This window comes from Vespula pensylvanica, chromosome 19 (assembly GCF_014466175.1).
Source record: "Vespula pensylvanica isolate Volc-1 chromosome 19, ASM1446617v1, whole genome shotgun sequence".
Taxonomy (NCBI): domain Eukaryota; kingdom Metazoa; phylum Arthropoda; class Insecta; order Hymenoptera; family Vespidae; genus Vespula; species Vespula pensylvanica.
In genome coordinates this window covers 1,037,588-1,055,941 of record NC_057703.1, presented here as the reverse complement: position 1 = coordinate 1,055,941, position 18,354 = coordinate 1,037,588, and the positions used below count along the sequence as shown (strand labels likewise).

Below are 18,354 nucleotides of genomic sequence, written 5' to 3'. Positions count from 1 at the left end.
AGAGAGAGAGAGAGAGAGAGAGAGAGAAAGAGAGAGAAAGATAGAAAAGAAAAATAGAATGAAAGTGTGCGTGTACGGTGTATGATGATTGCGTGTACGTGTGTTCGTGTGTGTAAGTAATATGAAAAAGAAAGAAAAAAAAAACACTATATTTAGAACGTTTGAAAAAGAAAAATAAAAAAGAAAAAAAGAAAAAAAAAAGAAAAATATCTATGATGCATATATTACTTATAAAAAAAAGAAGAGAAAAAAAATATTTATCCCGCATATGGGACATATAAGGCGATATTGACACGACAATTTTTACAAAGCTGATTCGAATTGAATCTAAAGCGCAATGATTTTTTTTTCCACTGACAAAAGCCACGATATATATATATATATATATGAAAATCGTTTCATGCTAACTCAATCGAATGTATTTAAATGTAACTATATTGCAAATAATATGAAATAATATATACTGCTTGATACTGAACACATTAAAAAATGAAAAAGAAAAAAAAAAATTTTTTGTAGCATGAAACGAATGAAAAAATATGCCTTTCGTAATTTGCTTTTTTCCCCACCATGCTGTCCGTGATATCTATCGTAACAACATCTCGGCGTCTCCTCTTTTTCCTCCTTGCTCTCTTACGAATTACCAATGTGATATTATATTCGCATATTTAACGTTAGTTTCACATAGCAAACAATCAATCGCTACTATATATATATATGTATTTACAAAAATAAAAAAAAGATAAAGAAACAAATAACTTAATAAGTAAAAAATTGGAAATAAAAAAAAAATGAATCATCTCAAGAAGACTTAATTAACAATTCGAAAAACATCATGCCAACAAATTTAAACAGTATGCCTTGTTGCAAAAACTTCAAAAATCTATACCAGTCGAGATATTTCAATGCTAGGCTGGTTGTTATTTAATTCATGAATTAACAAAATTTTTCTCTTTAAAAAAGTCCTAAGAATTGCATTAAATTTCTATATTTTATGTATTTTATATATTTTAATTAGTTTTGATGGTAAAATCCCAATAAAAAATATTCGTGGCGCCATCTGAAGAATATTCCTAGAAACTGCTCGCAAAACTTTCTTTTTTTATCATCAAGATACTATCTGGCTAATAGTTTCCAGGGACATTCTACAGATGGCACAACGAATATTTTTTCATGCGATTTTACCATTGAAATTAATTCATTCATTTAAAAAATTACAAATCCATATCAAAATTCATGAATGGCTATATAATCCATATACGTATCCGCACTAGCGATTGATCTTTCATTCTAACTCGATCAGGTTACATGTTATATTCACACAACGACACAAAATTAACGGGCTTGATATTATATATAATAAATAATACGATAGAAAAAGTCACACGTAACAATTCTATCATGCACAATACACGGGGAATTCAGTTTCATGGTCTATAATTCGCGGTGTATGTTTAATATATATATAAAAAGTGTATAATATATACATATATTTTTTATGAAAAAGTTATATATTATAAAAAATTTTTAATTATTGAAAAAATAAATGTATATGTATCGGTATTGTATCTAGAGTATATAAAGAAATAACTAGCATCACACCTACATAGACCATGAATGTACTGTGTGCATGTGAAAAAGTCCTCACCGAGCGGACACCAGCCCTCATGTTGTTCCGGTTTGTTAGGATCCGGTATTGGCATTAGAAAAACTTAACGCATTAACGATAATTAAAGATAATTTCGTTTTCAATCAATTTTGGAACGAGAAAATACCATGCAACATATATCAGTGGTTCGGTTACGATCAAAAATACGAAATCATTTGGGAATGGTATACAGAAAAGAGGGAATGAAAATTATATATATGTGTATATATATATATTATATATTAAAAAATAATATATATATAAAGAAAGAAGAGGAGAGATACGAAGAATTGCAGCGATGTGGATATTTGGAATGTGTTAGAAAGAGAAAGAGAGAGAAAGAGAAAGAGGTGGAATAGGAAAGAAAAGGATAGGGATTATTAAATTTATGTTAGTATGGAACCAGTATATGATTTATCTACTTATATACCTTTTTTATCTACGGTCCTTAAGAGATCCTACTATTTCAGAAAATCAATAAGAAATTTTTTTTAAATAACTTCTAACGAAGACAAATTAATGTATCAATGATATTTAAATGATAACTTTTGATAGTTTAAATAAATTTAAATCATTTTCTGAAATAGCGATCTTTTCATTAGTTGCAACACATAATCGAAAGCCCCAAGAAAACCCTAAACCCGTAATACCTTTTGATATATATATATATATATATATATATATATATATATATATATATATTCATACGTGTATTTTTTGATTAATTCAGCAACCAGCTAAGCAAAGGAAAAAATCAGCGGACACACACTTTCTTTCACTCGTCCCTCTTGCATTGTATTATTGAAAATTTAGAATATTAACGATTAATAATATGCGATTAATCACAACGTTTTCGTACCTCAGGAGTTGAGATCATACACACAAACGCAATTATGATTATAAAATTGTCAGAGGTTCGGGGTAGTAGTTTTGGTGTTGGTCTCGCGAGAAAAAAAGTTTTCTTTTTTTCTTTTTCTTTTCTTTACGGTTATATGGTTAATGGATAATAATTTGTTAATAACAAGTATTTTTTCTTAAACGCAATTTTTGAAAAACTGGACGCAATAAAAACATTGCTAAAAGTTTGGCTGTGAATTGAAAAAATGAAATTTTATGCAAGATGATGATTATTATTATATCGATAGTAGTAACATAATAAAAATAAGCGAAATTAGAAAATTAGAAATTAGAAATTAGAATCGGCATTAACAAATTATATATACAAATTATTATTCAAAGATATCGAGACATTATTAATAATGATATCACAAAAAATATCAAACTAAAGACACGTTAGCTGCCTCGGATGGAGGATCAGAGAGGAGGGAAAGGAACGTTTGTGAGAGAATCGGACAGTTTGCGTTAAACTATATAATTAATTTTATGCGGAAAATCATCACGCGTGTTATTATATCACGTTTCTATTACGATTAGCAGAAATACATACTTTCTATGATATATACATATGTTATGTAGTACTGTCGATATTTTCTATTCAATTCAATTAAATTTTTCTCCCGGAATTTTTTTTTCTTTTTCTACCTGACTTTTGATTATCTTACTTTTCGATTTCGGGCCAAGGTAAGATTTTCCTTTCTTTTCTTTTTTAATATATATAACTTACCGTAACCCGAATTTCTTATGTTATTTAATTTTAAATTGAATGATGATAAAAGTGAGTACTTACCGCGACATGGATCATTTTTCAAAAGGAATTCGTCTAGTGCTACCCAACCACCTCCTACTCGAACCATCACTGTGGATCTTAATATCCTGACTAGACGTAATTTTTGACTGTCACCAAACTGTAAATATATATAAATATATAAACGTAATTATTATATAAATATTATATATGAATATCATATAAAATTTTTTCAAAAAATAACGAATGGACAAATTATTAATTTTAATTTTTTTTTTCTTCAAATAACACCTACCCTGTACTTTCCTTCACCAACTTGGAATACTCTGAACTTTTGTCGGCACGTACACAACATAACTAATCGTTTAACTTCGTCATGTATCTTATCAGTATCATTATAAGTACGACGTTCCTCCCAGTCTGGTCTCAAGGCAGCTATAAACTCTTTCCAATCTATCAAACCTTCCCCATGACGATCAAATAGATCTGCAACTGCACCCATCTCCAACCGAGACGTTTCAAATTCTACAAAAATTATAGCAAATAATTTAGTATATTCTTATTCATGTCATTCAATAACAAATATAATATACTAACTAGTGTTCATAATTCCTTGAATGAAATCTTCACGAGGTATAAGCCCATCGTTATTTTTATCCATTTTCCTAAAGAGATCCGTCAGTCGAGATTTCTTATGATTCATAAACTTCAGGAACTACATTTAAAAAAAAAAAAAAAAAAGAAAGAAAATAAAAGAGATATATTAAAATATTTGTAACGTGATTTATTAATGAATGAATTAGAAAAAAAGGAAGAAAAATATCTTCTTACTCTCTTGCGCCAATCTTCCCAACTAAAGTTAGCAACACGATCCAACTCTTGAATATAATTATATTTGTCTTGTAGACGACGTTGACGTTCCCAAGCTAGCATCCAAACGTGACGCCACCTGTCCCATAGGAGTTTCACTCTTGGACTACGGAATTCTGGCTCTGCACCCTTACTGCTTATAAAGAAAGGAGAAAAATAAGAAAAAGGTTGAAACGTAATATTAAAAATATCATTAAAACGTTTTATATAAGATTGTATGATATAAAAGAAAAGTTTGAATTTTCATTTGCTTTTTTTTTTTCCTTTAAGAATGCTTTGTAAATCCCTTGAAATAGCATAGCTCACAATACACGCGTGTAACGTAACAACAAAATAAATATGGACATTAAAAATAACAAAAATATAAGAATAACAATAAAATGAAAAAGGGACAGTGTGAAAATTAATAAGAGGAAGAGAAGGAGGAGGAAATGAGTATAAATACTTAGGATAACTGAAATCTGTCCAAAATAATGACAAAACGCACCTTCCTTTGGGTGGGAAGCGTGGACCAATGTGTGGCAATGAAAGATCTGGCGTCCTCTCGCGACCCGGGCTGGCTCGGCTAAACAAGAACATGCCTCACGTCACTCAAAACACTCTCTACTGGACCTTACATGTAGGAGCTGTGATTTCATTGATTTGTCTGCGTCTCTAAGCAGGCTTCATCAAGTAGGTGTTCAAGTGTGTCTTTTAATTACATATTATGTATGATTATACGAATGCATGAGTTTAAATATGAATGTACGTATGTACGTATGTATGAGTTGAAAAGTTGATTCAAAAAAATTAATCACGCATATAACACACGCATCTTCAAAGACGCGTTTCATTATAATGAAATGATTTCTAATAAATATTGCCTATTGATTTGTAAAATTATTGAAGAGAAATAATGGAAGATTAGTGATACTTATTGTTAGTTAATTTGTTAATAACATTACTTGACAAGGATGCGTATATGTTAGTAAGGAAAACTGTAGATTTTTTTTCGAAATTCTCATTCATCTTCAGTTACGCAGCTTCACGATGATACATCGAGATCATTTTTTGAACGTTGTACCTTCTTCCGACTTTAGAGAGAAACATTGAATTTTGTGAGAAGGAAAGTGTTTGTTAATGTTTTATGTGTTAATGTTAATGTGCAATTTACAACATTCATACAAACATGCGAGACAAACATTAAAATAAATGTAACATTTTTCTTTTTTACAATTAACAAGCTAGCTATTCGGACAATAATGCAATAATATAAACGTAATTAAAATAGTTTATGTAAACTATAAGAATTTTTTAAAAGCTTAAAAGAAGTGTAATAAAGCAAGTATTATTGAAATTTATTATAAAAACTATTATTTTTTTGTCTTTAACTTTAAGCGCCATCTGAAGAATATTCCCGGAAACTTTTCAAACTGTGACTACCTATTTATCAACAAAATTGATACTTTTATCGATATAATAAAAAAACTATGAATTGTTTCAAGGAATATGCTTCAGATGGCGTCACAAGACATATTCCATGCGATTTTACCATCAAATTAATAAAAAATGTTCGTGGATCCTTTGAATTTAAAAAACATACCTTTGTTTTCTGGAAGGAGGTTGTTCTTGTTCCACATCTTGATATTGATCCTTACTGCTGTCCATAATATTAATACAACATGCAAAAACGTACACGCATTACAAATGATACAAGCAAAAAACATAAAAAAAAGATGCACACAAATGCAAAATAAAAAAACGTGCAATATATATGTGCTAAAATATATAAAATACGTTCATCAGAAAAACTCTCTCCATCGAATCGAATATAATTCCAGCTGTACTATTGTTAAAATACATATAAAGCATGATTTCTAATTATTTATGTTATCTAAACAAATAATTCATAAAATTTATGTTTCAATATGAGCCAATTGAGAATGATTGATCAATTAAGTAATGATCATTGTTTAAAGTAATGGTCTCTTGATATTTATGCGAACGATTAATGTGTTTCTCTTCTCTCCTTTTTTTTTTATGGTGAAATACCGAGTTTGAATGATTAAGAAATTTCGACGGCGCGGCGTTCAGATAGTTTATGGAATTCAAGGATAGTGTTTAATTATACTTACACTGGTGCTGGTGATTTAGCTTTCGGTACTTTTCGTCCATCCTTCGTTACTTTGATCTGTCTTGCTTTACAGACACGATCTACTTCGTTCTGTCTTCTACTTGCATTTTCCATGAATTCTCTATGATCAGCAATGAGCATTTCGAGGGTTGGACGATCGTCTGGTAGTGGTTCACTTTCGAGAGCATTCAAAGTATTTTCTAATCCTTCTAACCAAGCCAATAATTCCTCTAGTAGATTATCGAGATCCTAAAAAGATGTACAGGAACGACAATTAATCAATGAATTTTTTTCTTATAACATATTAATCAAATTCTTAATCATTTTTATATAACGTCTTACTTGAAGACCTCGCATGTGATTTTCAAGTCTCTGATTTCTTTGTTGAGCCCAAATAGCAACTTCTTCCCATCTAGATTGAATAATAGTTATCCAATGTTTGATAACGGCAGCTCCATCGGGATGAGCTTTACCCAAGATCATATGAGCCAATTCCAAAGTATTATCCTTTTCAATTTCCTTTGCTTTCAATTCACGAAGGAATTTCTCATGTTCCATCAATTGGTTTCTACTCTCTTGTTCATCCTCTGGTAGTTGCCCAGCGAATCTAAGTTTCATCTCGGCGTCGCTCAACCATTCTAACAAAACATGGACCGCTTTGTGCAGACGTTCGGCTTCTTTGATAGCTTCCTCTAATCTTGCAGTTTTCTTTAATGATAGACGTGTTACGGTGTCCCATAGGCTGTTAAGTTCTGACAGTTGAGATCTTATCATGGAAGCGTCTTCCGCCGAAGCTTTGGATTCTAATTCACGACCAGTTTTGATAACCGACTCCATTTGTGATTCGCGTGACTCTAAATCTTTTTCGAAAGTTTTATGTTGTTCAACGAGGTTCGTTACAGTGTCCAAATCACCATGCAACGGACCAGTGTCCGATAAATGTTTTTCCATCTTGCCCAGCCAATCGAGAAGCGCTTGAATGGCATCCTTGAACTGTCCAGAGAACAATAACGCTTCCTCCAACTTTCTCTGTCTATCAACGCACTTAGAACAAACTGTCGTCCACTTGTTCTTCAATTCGTTCAACAATTCCTTCAAAGCAGACTCGTCGGCCTTCGGTGCCTTGTCCTTCAAAGCTTTACCATTCTTCATAGTCGTATCATACGTACCTTGCTTAGCGCTCAATGCTTTCTGTATCTCGCGATGTTTGTTGAGACGTGATTTTATCTTTTCTGGATCATTTCCACCAAGACCATCGGCAGCAACTTCGTCCAAAGTCTTTTCTGTCTCGTCCAACCAATTGAGCAAATTCGACCATGCATCGTGAAACTCTCTTGCCTCTTTATATCCATGATCGAGCGCTCTAGTTCGCTCGGCTGATTTCGACACAACACGTTCCCATCTATGTTGGACACTGATCAACAGATTTTTTATAAGTATTACATCCTGTTTTTGTGAAAAGTATTTCAAATGCGTTCCCTTCTTATCCAAATTTAACATAGTTTCTCTATGAACGCCAACGTCTTTCTGAAATTGTTTATGCTCTTCTATTTGACCTAATATGGTCTCCATTACTCTAGAAACTGGTTTGAGATTCGTTAAGATCTTTTCTGCATTCGTCAGCCAATCAACAAACGCTTGCAAAGCATCGTGGAACTCCGTTGCTTCCTTCAAAGCAATTTCCAATTTGATTTTCTTATCACTTGCTCGTGCAGTGACGTTATCCCATCTCTGCTTCAAGGTTCGAAGATTATGATTCAAGCCACCCGCACTACTTGCATCGGCACGTTTCATATATTCTTGTCCTTGTTGCAAAACAGTTTCTACCTTTGGTCGATTTTGTTCCAACTCGTTGTAAATTTCCATGAATCGTTCCAATTGTTCCGATGCTGTTTCAGGTAAGCCGCCGACTGGTTTCGATGCTACTATCATATTATCAACATCGCCTAACCAAGACAAAAGATCTTGGATTTCAGCAGTGAACGATTGTGCCTCTCTCAAAGCATCTTCCAATTCTCTTTGCCGATCAGCCGCTCGTTGAAGCAAATCCCTCCAACGACGATTGAGCGTCCCTAATTTTTCTGCCGTTGTCGAAGCCTCGGTTGTACCTTTTCCATCTTCGATCAATTGTCTGCCAGCATCGTTCAATGTATCCACACTAGTTTGATGTGCTTGAATATCGTTAACCAAGACTTTCAGTTTAGCTAATTCGACCTCGATAACTTGCGGATCTCCTGCAACTGCTTTCAAATTGTCCAACGTTCTATCCGTCTTATCGATCCAAACGAGTAATTCATCAAGAGCATGTTGGAATTGTCCTAATCGTAACAAAGCATTTTCTAAAAGTCTTTGTCTTTCTACAACACCTCTGAGCAATCCGTCCCAACGTTTGTTAACAGCACCCAATGGTTCCTTGATAGCTGCTGCTTGTTCAGACGATGTTCTTTCTGTCAGCTCAGCTGCTTGCCTAAATGGGATGAAAGATCAGAGTTAGATGTGTGATATGTACTTCGTTAAAATGATACTGTGGATTTTAGCCAGACAAACTTTCAAGGCCACACCTACAAGGACGGAGGGCGGGGATGAGAATATCCTGTCAGCAAGAAAACAAAAAAAAATAACTACTGGAAAGATTAATGGACACATACGAGACACTAAAAATCAGTACTCTATCAGTTTACGCTTTTTACTTTTCCTCGTGGTTTATTATTATTACTTTTTTCTTTTTTTGGAGATTTACTTTTACTTTATTTTATTCTATGCTTTTATTTTATGCTTCACACCTCTTGCATGCGGCTATACGAGGACGGAAATCAAGTGAATACATTGGATATCAAATTCAACGCGTTACTTTGTCATACAAAGACAATAAATGGGTTAAGATCATCTGTTATTCGATCAAAATGAGGTGTCACATTAAAAAGAAGCCATGCTCTAACTACAGTAACAACACAGAGAGAGAGAGAGAGAGAGGTTGACTTGCCTTGTCAGACTCCTATGTTCGGGAACCGGCACGGAAAAAACAAAAATGTTGGGATTAGATTAAAGTTATATCGAAGTGGTTGGTTCTCTCTCAATATTCTTCCAAATAGAAAATCTCACAAAGGGGACAATGCGATGCACTGAACTCTTTGTTGATGCAATGTTATAACATTGTTTAAAAAGAAAGAAAGAAAAGTAGAAAGAAAATCCAACGAATATAAAATCTTACCTGTTTAAGGCTTCGACCTTCACCATGTGTGGATCGACTTCGGCTTTAAAGTTTGCCAACTGTTTGATCTGAGTTTTAACTTCGTCTATGTCACTACCAAGCGGACCCATGTCAGCAAATCTATCTTCGGCTTCCTGTAAGAATTCCAAGAGATTTTGAAGAGTTTCGTGGAATTCCATGGCCTTCTCCATGGCGTCGATAAGGTTTTCTTCGCGTCTAGCGTAAAGAGCAGTGACGTTGTCCCAAGCTTGATCCAAATCTTCGATGTGCTTTCGTACTTCCGGTTTGTCAGGTTCACCACACAGGCCCATCAATTCGTGACCAGATGCTCTTACTTGTTCTACGTCGGGTTTGGTTTGATCGATTTCCTGTCTGATCTCTTGCAGAGCTACTTGTTGCTGTTGTATGGCAGCTGGTTGTGCTGCTGGCGGTGCTTGTCCAGCTAAAGCATCCTGCAATTCTCTTAAAGTTGACATTACCCCATTCAATTCTGACCAGAATTTCTCTGCGATCGACAAGGTGTCGTCCAAGGTGTGACCACGTTCCGTAGTTGCTCTTTGTACATCTGTCCATAATTGGTTCAGTCTATCTAGCTTACGTTTGATATCTTTAACAGCAGGATCAGCTCTATTTCCTGCTTTACTGATAACATCATCAGCAGCTTTTCTGACAGCAGCATAAGCTTCCGATCTTTGAGCTAGATCTTCAGCCAGTGCAGCATTTTCTTCCATTTGATCTCGTAGTCTTGGCGGATGTGCACTGACCGGTTCAGCACCATGTACCTGATCAGCGGTTGACGTTAAAGCTCGTAACATACCTTCCAATTTGTCAGAGAACTGCGAAGATTCTTGCAATGCTTGTTCCAACGTTTGTTGACGACCTCTTAGCTCTGATCTTAGAGCTGCATAACGAGCGTTATCATTGTCCACGATATCTTGAACTTTCGAACCTTCTTCCTCGTTACATAGTTTGATCAAAGCTTCACCCGTCTTGTTCAATTTTTCTACCAAAGGTTTGTGTTCGTTAATGCTCTGAATAAGAATTTCATTTTTATCTTGCTGAACTGCGATTAAATCTGGTCTCAAAGCAGGCATAGGTAACATAGCAACTTGTTGTTCAGCTTCTTCCAACCAACTCACAAGACCTGCATGAGTATCACGAAGATGTTCAGCCAATGGTAATGCTTGCTCCAAAGCGCCCAATCTGTCAGAAGAAAGACCTGATACAATTTCCATTGTTTCTCGAAGATCTTCCATTTTATCTCGTATCGTTGACGTATCTTCGTGATGAGCATTTTCACGAATAACTTTCTTAGCTGTTGAAATGACATCACGAACACGGCCTTTTTGACTGGATATATCATCGTTCAGAGCCTTGTGTTCTTTCAGTTGAACTCTTATTATCTCGGGCTCGCTACTCGGTGGCTCGGCTTCACGTAATTGATTATCAACTTCTCTGAACCAATCGAGGAGATCATCGATGTCCCCGATAACTTCCAGAGATCGTTGTTTGCTCAATTGAATCCTTTCAGCTTTTCTCTGAATTTGTTCAGCAATTGCATCGAATCTTCTGTTGTCTCTAGTTACCAGGCCTTCTATGGTAGCAGCACCTTCTCCGGGAGATATTTGACACAATTGTGGACCGACCGCATTGATTTTATCGAGAACAGGTCTGTATTCTGAAATTTCCATTTCGAGTCTTATGATTTCATCTTCGCGAGTCTCAGCAGATTGTAAAGCTGATTCTGCTCCTTGCATCCAATCCATGAGACGATTGTGATTGTCATGGAATTGTTGGACCAATGGTAAAGCTTCCTGTGCATGTTTCAGAAGATCCGATCCACGTGTTACCAAATCATTGAAACGACGTTGCAATGAATCTAATTTATCTTTTAGTCGGAGAGCCTCGTCGCTAGAAATGTGTTTCATCAATTCCAAGCCCGAATCTGTTGTACTATCTACTTCTGTCTGTCTTGTAGACACTTCTTCCGTTAGGTCTGCTAGATCTTCCATTTGTTGTAAAAGTTTTTCTGTATGAACAGCCAATACTCTATATTTTGAAAGCCTAACTTCCATGCCTTCCATCCAAGCTTGTAAATCTTGATAGGTAAGAACCAAGTGTCGTAAGCCTTGTCTCGAACGTTGTAGAAGTTCACCAAGTGCTTCTGAACGTTCAACGAGTGCAGCGTATCTGTCAGCGACATCTTGAAGTTTATCTGCCAAGGCAGCTGCCTCATCTTCACCAACAAGAGCCATCAGTTGACTAGCTATGTCGGTTAATTCGCTGAAGTCTGGTTTCTTCGAGAGTATATCATTATGAAGTACAGCATGTTCGGAAATTCGTTGTTGAATTTTCTCTTCGTCAGTTGGTACCAATTCCATTTCTCTAACTTTCTTTTCCGTTTTGTCCAGCCACGTAGCAAGTGGTATTAATTTGTCTTGGAATTGTTTAGCCACGGCCATGGCCTGTTCTAAAGCCTCCATTCTTTCTGCAGCACCTTCTGTTAAATTATCAAATCGACCCATCAAATTCTTCAATTGTTTCTCTATAACTTTACGTTCCTTCGTATCTGCTCCAGCTGTTACTTCTTCACCCATATTGTATAAAGATGACATTGAATTTTGTCGATCCATTAACATTTTCTTCAAGAATTTCTGCTCTTGAAGTTGTGCTTTGACTACCTTATAATCGGACGACGGTGGTTTTTGATTAGAAACCATTTCTTCGGTATCGGTTAACCACTTTTCGAGACCATTTAAAGCTTCTTGGAATTTACCAGACTGGAGTAAACCTACATCTAATTTTCTGTCACGTTCGTTCAACTAGAAATAAGAAGATAAAAAATTTAATAATGTAACAAAATTGCGCGTGAAGTTTATTTCGGAATAAAAGATAATGCTTACTCTATCCTTCAGATCGTTCCACCTATCATTCATTTTATCAAGGTCCTTTTCAATGTTCGTGGTGCTAACATCACGACCTGCAGTTTGAATAAGTCCCTGACCAAGAGCATTACATAAATCGACGTTGCGAGAAATAGGTTCAATTTTATTGATCTTAAGTGCCATGAAATCTTCTTGCTGTGCTTTGATCGAATCGACTTCCGAACCAACTGGTTTGAATTTTCTAACTTGATCGTTAGTTTCAGCAATTTCATCCATAACGTTTCCATGAGCTTGATAAAATTCTTGCAATTTATTCAATGCAGTACTTAATTCTTCTTCCCTGTTACGTGCACGTTCATCGAGCTTTCCAATTTGTCGTTTAAGACTTTCAATTTGTTGTCTGGTTGCTACAGAGTCAGCAGCAAAGCCATTGTCGACCAAACGTTCACCAAGACTTTCAAGATCGTTAGCTTCATCGCAGAGTTTGTTAACTTTATGAATGATTTTGCTGATATCTTCGATCTGACCTCTAACGACTTTAATTTCTCGACCAGGTGCTTTCATCGAATCTAATTCCTTTTCTATAGAAGTTAAATGTTGATTAATGATCTTGACGTGATCATTAAATTGTGCCATCGCAGTAGCAGCACTCTGTAACTCGTTACACCTATCGTCTAATTTTGCTTGCAAATCATCGATTCGATCGGTTACATTGTCAACTTCATCTTGTAAATGTGTTGCATCTATTCCTTGTTCTTGAGCTTTATTTACTAAATCATTGGCCTGTTTGCGTACTGCTTGCAAAGGTTTCTTCAAGCTAGCTGTTTCTTCTCGTAAATTCTACGAGGAAAAAAAATCAATTCATTGTAAATATAAAATATATAATTTCTTTTTTCTTTTCATAGTACTCGATTATATTACCTTAATTCTATCGAGAAGCTTTGGATCTTTAGATGCTCCACCAAGAGCATCATGAGAAGCCAACTTGTCTTCGCAACGTTGTAAATCATGCTTCAAATCGCGAAGATTTTCTACGAAGTCTGTAAGATGACGTGCAGTATCCTCCAAAGACTGTGTCCTTTCTAAAAGATCTAGAAATATAAAAAAATAAATGTTATATCTTGTGTGACTAATATCCAATTTAATCAAGATTTCAATCGTATATACCATTATTCAATTTGTCCCATCTTGTTTTCATGGCATTCAATTCATTTTTAACTATTTCCTTGTCGATATCACAAGCACCAAGGAAGGATTCTCCAAGAGTTTTGTTATTTTCAAATTCACCAGAACGTTTCCACACTTCGTTTCTGAATGACGATAATTCCTTCAATTGTTTTTCAATATCCTTGCGTTTGAAGGATGCTGGCTTCAAGCTTTCTAACTTATCTTCAGCCTGTCTCAACCATGGTAAAAATTGATCCTGTGCTCTATAATACTTCTTACAATGTTCTGCGCAAGTTTGAAGTTTGGTGTGTCTATCGAGAGTATCCTTTTTCAAACGATCCCATTGAGATTGCATTTTATCAAGATCGCGTTGAAGAGAACGATTTTCAGATTTTTGCGAACGTGTAATAATATCACGTCCTTTGTTCAGCAACATAATGACTTCATGTTCTTTACCCATTACGTTACGATACACCGGCTCGTGATGATCCAATTGTTGTTGCAATATTTCTCGATCAGCCGAAACCAATAATTTTTCAGACATATTTCCAAGTTCATCGGCAAGCCAGCCAAGAGTTTTGCTACAGGAAGCTTCAAACTGTCGGCCATCTCTAAGATTACCTTCGATTTCAGCTTTTCTATGGTCCAATTTCTTTTGCAAGTTGATGTATAGTTTTCCAACAGCTGTAAGTTTACCATGGATCTCAGATTTCGAAGCTGGATCACTTAATACTTCGCATAATTGTCCACCAGCTGCTTCCGCATCAGCTAACAACGGTCTCTGTCCTTCCAATTGTCTCTCCAAATTTTCGATCTTACGTAACTGTTCCTCGGGATCTTTATCGAGAGGTAAATCGTCCAAATTGTCTGAAATCGTTTGAAGAGCATCACGTAGACGATTAAGGCTGGCGTCGAATTCACGACTGGTACCAACTGCATCACCCAAACTCTGTCCACGTTCGTCCAATCGACTGAGTTGATCTGCCCATCTTTGTAAAATACTATGCAACTTGGTACTGATCTTTTGACCGTCCGGTGAATCGGCAGATATCCTGGCAAGAACATTTTCACCAACTTGAATCAAATGATCCAACTGCGGCTGCTGAGTTCTGAATTCTTCTCTGAGTACTTGAACTTGTTGGACTTGACTAGAAACCATTCTTGGATCCGATGATATTGGCCCTAATGCACCCAGCATTCTTTCCTTTGCACCAAGCCAAGAATTCAGACCATCGAAAGTATCGTAGAAATCTTTGATATCCTCCAAAAATTTAATTCTGTCCTTGCATCTATCAGAAATTGACTTCCAACGACTTGCTACATCTTCCATTTCATCGTTCAGCCTATCGCTACCATCAGCTCCCTTTTTACGCCTAACCAGATCACGTACTTGGGTTCTTGTACTATCTAATAATGATTGTTTTTCATACATCTCTTCAACGATTACTTTTATCTGTTTTACCGTTTTATCTGCTTCGTCTTTGATCGTTGGAATACTTTCCTTCGGGAGTTGGCGTTGGATCTGAGAACATGTCATGATCTTGTATATACGAATATATAAAAGGTGAAATAGTGAAATTAAAAATGTATTAAAGAATAAAAAATTTACCTTATCCAAGAAGAGAGAAAGTGTTTTCAAATTATCCAGATGTTTCCTTAACTCTTCCTTAACATTGTCCAAATCTGTTTGCCGATCGCATAATCTCACACCTAGCAAACCATATCGATTATTGATTTCTGATAATTGTTGCTGAACAGGCGATAAATCTTCCAAATGGAAACCATCCTGGCTGGACCGTCGGCTGCTGAATCCACTGCTACCACCTGGAGATACCGGACTTTGTAGCGCGTAGCCTTTTGTAGGAGATGGTGAACGACCGTCTTGTGACATTCGTCGTACTACAAAAAAAAAATAAAAAGAAAAGTGATGAGTAAGATGATGATACGCGTAAACCAAGAAGAAAGAAAAAAAAAGTAATTCATGTATGTATGTTGTATGTTGAAAAAAATCATCTACATCCGCGTAATGAGATGACAGGTGTATTAACAATATTTTCATGTGTGCGATGACATATTGTTAATTATTATTTTTTAAATACCTGGTCTTTTCGTAGGGCTGGTACTACCACGACGACGAGTTGGACTTTCACCACGTTCCTTCAATAAACAATCGTAAGCTATACCAAGATCATTTATCTTATCAACGGTACCACCATAATCACGATATTCTTTTTGTATAGGCTTCAATTCCTCAACTTGCTTTTTCAGTTTGTCTAAATCAACAGCTACTGGCTCTAATCTCTGCAATTTATTTTCTGTACGCGTCAACCAATCTATCACTTGATCGCGTAACTTTTCGTAGGCTGATAATTGTTCTGCTCTCGATTTACTAAGTCTCTGTTTTTCGTCAAGAAGGTTGTTCAATTCTTTCCACTGAGATTCGAGTACCTTGATCTTATCTCTAATGGCAGTAGCTTCGGTAATATCTTTTTTAGAAACCAAATTCTTTCCATTTCGAATGAGATCTTCGAAATGACCTCTCTGATCTTCACGTTTGTCGATCAATTCTGCCATTTTACTTTCATATTCAGACACATCGAGTTTATTCAATTCTCTAGATTCGAGTGACTCGATCATATGCGAGTACCACGTTTCAAATTTAGATGTTTCACTAAGGAATTCATTAAGAGCTTGAGCAACATCGTCGAGGAACTCTCCGCGACGTAAAGACTTGTCCATAAGTTTCTCGAATCTGCTTTGTACATCTTTGAGTTTACCCTCGATACGTTTGGCAACGCGAACATTGTTTGAATTTAATAAGAGATCTTGGGCACTGGCAGCAATGGCATCTACGCTTAAACGATGACTATCCAAGTCTGCTTGAAGTAGACGCTGTTCTCTTTGCTGTTCTTCGAGATGTTCCTTTTGCAAACTTGCAGGACGTTGAAGATTCCTTCGAAGTACAAAATATACAAACATTTATATTACACGAAGAAAAATTAATAAAAATAAATATCAATGATAATTTAAGAAGAAATTCTTTATTATCACTCACTTGAACTGACTTTCAGCATTGTTCAACCATACAACCAAACCATCTAAAGCATCCTGAACACCTTGACATTGCACCAACGCTGTGTCCAATTCTTGACATTTAACTTGCAAGGCCTCGCTGAGTTGCCTGTACTTATCTTCGACTACCCTAACTGGATCTTGAAGCGCATCGACTTCCTGAGGAGTCAACTGTCCATCAAGCGATCTAAGTAGAGCATCGACGCTATTTTTCGCTGCGTCTATTAAACGTTCATTAGCAAGGAATTCGTTGTTCAATGCTTTGGCTTTGTTCAATTGATCTTCCACTTGTTTCGGTTCGGCTGCAATAGCCTCGGATATAATTCGGTGCACTTTTGGTTCTACTTCTCTTAACCACGTATTTGCCTTTTCTAATGATTCATTATAATCACGTTGCTTTCCACCCACTCCTGACAATCTATCTGACAATTGATTAGCACGCGATAACAAATCCTTGTATTGGGTCGTTACAAGAGAGACTTCGTGTCTTACAGGCGAATCTTGACTGGCTGTAGGCTCTTTATGAGGTAATCTTTGTGGCAAGCTTGTTCTAAAATCGTTCAAAATTTGCAAGTATTCTTTGCTTTCGTCGACGAATTTCTGGGCAGCCATGGTTATAAATCTAAGATCTGCTTGATGAGCTATAACGTCGCTGATGAAATCGCGAGTGGTGTCCGCACTGCTGCTTAGTTTATTTAAATCTGACAAAGATCTTTCCTTATTTTCTAAAGTTCGACGTGCTTTATCCAACCAAACAGAGAATGTTGAGAGTTCGTTTCTAAAAATTAACGAACATTGTTACTTTACATTTTTACGTTTACAACAATTAATAAATCTATCAGATAATTGTTACTAACTTGAATTTGCATAATTCGTCTCTGGCTCCTACCAATCGTCTGACTAATTTATCAGCACGATCAGTAGTTTTGTCAAATCTGGTTTTAAGTGATCTACCACTTTTCTCTAATGTTGATACCTCATCGCTTGACAATACGTCGCTGCCTGTTAAAACGACTTGACGAACTTGATCCAGACAAGATGAAACTTGACGTCCATGAGATTCTAAATCCTCCTTTATTTCCTATAATCATAGGACATAACATATTTGTCAGAAAATAGCTGATTTTGTTCAGAAGATTATTATAAATCTTGGGAATAACTTACTTTCATGACGTTTATCTGATTTCTTAATTCTTCGATATCTTCTCTAACGGTATCTTGATTGGCAAGTTTATCTTCGACCTCGGATATCCATTGAAGAAGTTTGGATAACGTTTCATCGCACAATTTATACTTCTCTTCTACCGCTTGCTATAAAAAAATTACCAGAAATAAATTATCATAATTCTCTTGAAATGATTTGGAAACTAAAAGTTGTTTTTTCTACGTAATAGTTTAAGAAAATAAAAGGAATTTTCTGCGTGTATAAAGAATACTGCCAGCTTACCAATGACAGTAGCTAAATAAGGAAAGATTAAGAAGAAGCTTATGACATATCTCACACATGCAAGCACAAACACACATACACTGAGAACGTACAAGTAGATACAGTTTTGTATGGTAGCTTTAATTTATCTGCAAAGAGCTGCATATTTTACGTATGTCTTTTTTTCATATGCAGCTTGAAGCATAACCAATGTTGTGAATATGAAGCTAGGCCTCCGATTAATTATAGTTCGTTCGTTTTTCTTTGTTTCTTTTTTCCTTCTTTTTTTTTAGCAAATAAATTAAAACGCATAACGA

General features: G+C 35.6%; 1 protein-coding gene across 48 annotated transcripts in view; it reads right to left on the bottom strand.

Moving 5' to 3' along the window:
• Positions 1–18,354, bottom strand: part of LOC122635759 (microtubule-actin cross-linking factor 1) — a 110,845-nt gene that overhangs the window by 7,493 nt on the left and 84,998 nt on the right. For 30 of the 48 annotated variants that reach the window (XM_043826364.1, XM_043826367.1, XM_043826372.1 and 27 more), the window contains 19 exons: positions 17,776–17,922; positions 17,469–17,692; positions 16,595–17,389; positions 15,639–16,492; positions 15,149–15,438; positions 13,540–15,061; positions 13,294–13,463; positions 12,391–13,212; positions 9,488–12,309; positions 9,260–9,271; positions 6,619–8,743; positions 6,278–6,525; positions 5,746–5,799; positions 4,651–4,728; positions 4,125–4,296; positions 3,891–4,008; positions 3,589–3,818; positions 3,336–3,453; positions 1,649–1,711 (listed from right to left, as the gene is read on the bottom strand). In XM_043826364.1, coding sequence (XP_043682299.1) covers positions 1,649–1,711; positions 3,336–3,453; positions 3,589–3,818; positions 3,891–4,008; positions 4,125–4,296; positions 4,651–4,728; positions 5,746–5,799; positions 6,278–6,525; positions 6,619–8,743; positions 9,260–9,271; positions 9,488–12,309; positions 12,391–13,212; positions 13,294–13,463; positions 13,540–15,061; positions 15,149–15,438; positions 15,639–16,492; positions 16,595–17,389; positions 17,469–17,692; positions 17,776–17,922 — 10,864 coding nt within the window. The remainder of the gene's footprint in view (positions 1–1,648; positions 1,712–3,335; positions 3,454–3,588; positions 3,819–3,890; positions 4,009–4,124; positions 4,297–4,650; positions 4,729–5,745; positions 5,800–6,277; positions 6,526–6,618; positions 8,744–9,259; positions 9,272–9,487; positions 12,310–12,390; positions 13,213–13,293; positions 13,464–13,539; positions 15,062–15,148; positions 15,439–15,638; positions 16,493–16,594; positions 17,390–17,468; positions 17,693–17,775; positions 17,923–18,354) is intronic. The other 18 variants (XR_006328740.1, XR_006328741.1, XM_043826354.1 and 15 more) reach the window with 8 other exon arrangements.